The 1,699-nt window shown below is 51.3% G+C and overlaps 1 protein-coding gene across 1 annotated transcript; it reads right to left on the bottom strand.

The window, feature by feature from the left end:
* Positions 1–1,084: 1,084 nt before the first annotated feature.
* Pmar_PMAR027205 (hypothetical protein) lies at positions 1,085–1,564 on the bottom strand (the record flags this gene model as incomplete). The annotated part of the gene is made up of 1 exon (XM_002773024.1): positions 1,085–1,564. One exon carries the CDS (start codon positions 1,562–1,564, stop codon positions 1,085–1,087), a length of 480 nt encoding a protein of 159 aa, XP_002773070.1.
* Between the last annotated feature and the right edge of the window lie 135 nt (positions 1,565–1,699).

Genomic DNA, 1,699 nt, shown 5'->3' with positions numbered 1-1,699 from the left:
AAGGTGTGAACAATAGATGTGAGCAGTGTACAAACGTCACAATAGTGGCGTGTCATGTACTATACCGCTCCGCTGGTCGCCGTTTCGGATATTCCAAGATACTCCCAAGATACGCTCATCACATTCTCTATCGTGACAGCATTCAAAAGAGCATCACATGCTCAGATGGCACTTGCTTGTACTGCTCAAACTGCCCCGATCACTGATGGCATCACATTTACAAGTCATGGCTTCCTCGCATCCAGATCAAATTCCCAAAGAGCACCTTCACCGCCTACTGCTACTCCAATGACATCTATGCAGAGTCATGACGATTCTATATTCATTCCCTATGACAACCTGAGAAAGAAGATCCAGGCTGTCGTTGGTGATCCGCCCGCCAAGGAGCTCGTCTTCGACGGGACCTAATCTGAGAACTATCTCCAGTGGCGTGTTGCCATCCTAGAGAAGTTGAATAAGTTTGACGACGCTCCCAACCGCATCCAAGCTGAAGCTGTCGCAGCCTGCGTCATATCAAGGCATCCCTAAAAAGTGATGCATTCCGTGATGTTAGGTGTGAGCGCTATGCCATGGCCATCATTGGTCTTTTGGACAAGCGATTCATACCCAGACCCCGGTATCCTCGGCCGACTCCTCCGAGCTCACTAGTTCTCCAGCCAGCATGCTGGGCACAGGGCTGTACCTTTTTCCTCGGTATGTTCTCGGGCGGTAGCGTGCGTGACGACTCTTCTCATTGAGCGTGTAGTGGAAGACAGTCAACCCCACTTACCACTTCAGTCGCCCACTTACCAGCCATCGAGAACGCCAACTCTTACTGAGCTGCTAGAAGACATCGCCCGCCCACCGATAATTCCATCATACACTCTTCGATATATCTGCTCTCGGCAAGGCCTCTCTGGCCTCTGACAAGGGGTCACTGTCTGTTGTGACTCACTCGGGAATGCCTACTATGAACACAAGACCATAAGGACTGCTGATACGGTATCAGTCGAGACGGGACTGATAAATGCGGCAGCAGTGTGCACAGAACTAGAATGCACATGCGTACGCCACAGCTCATATCTATCAGACACTTATATGTGCGTCACTCCGCTAGACTCCGTTTCCCCTTCCTTGGGAGAGAGCTCCTATCGCGTTTGCAGCCATGGTAGTCCGAACGAGCATGGGCAAAAGTGTCGGGTAGAGGGTCGTCAGTCTGGAAGAGCTTGATATCCCGGCTATGAGTAGAAGTCTCGTGTCCAGTGACGTCAGCCTTGGTTATGAATACACTGGGACTCAATTGGCGAATGACGATAGCGGTATACCAGCGAAGGTCGAGTTTGGGGACTTGAGTAGGGCAACGTACTAATACTCGGGTCCCGGCGGAAATCGTCTCATCCGGGGGAGGATCGACGACACAGGACTCGACGTAGGAAAATCCACGACGACACTGTCGAGGTACATGTATATCCATAGAAGCAGGGAAGGTGTAGACAAAAGAGAGGGGACTGACGCCTCGGCGCTTAGTAACATCCCATGAGTAGACCGCATGCTGAATGAGGTCGCAGAAAGTAGTGTAGGACATGCCCTTGCCGGTGTGATGGGTACGGAGGTATTCATTAAGATACCGGTGTACTCGTTCAATGCGTCCATTAGATGGTGAATAACCACGCGGGGTGAACAAATGAATCGCGTCCACCAACCATCGAACCAAATCGGC

This window comes from Perkinsus marinus (genome assembly GCF_000006405.1).
Source record: "Perkinsus marinus ATCC 50983 genomic scaffold scf_1104296959680, whole genome shotgun sequence".
In the NCBI taxonomy this organism is placed as follows: Eukaryota; Perkinsozoa; order Perkinsida; family Perkinsidae; genus Perkinsus; species Perkinsus marinus.
This window is presented reverse-complemented; position numbering and strand designations above follow the sequence as displayed.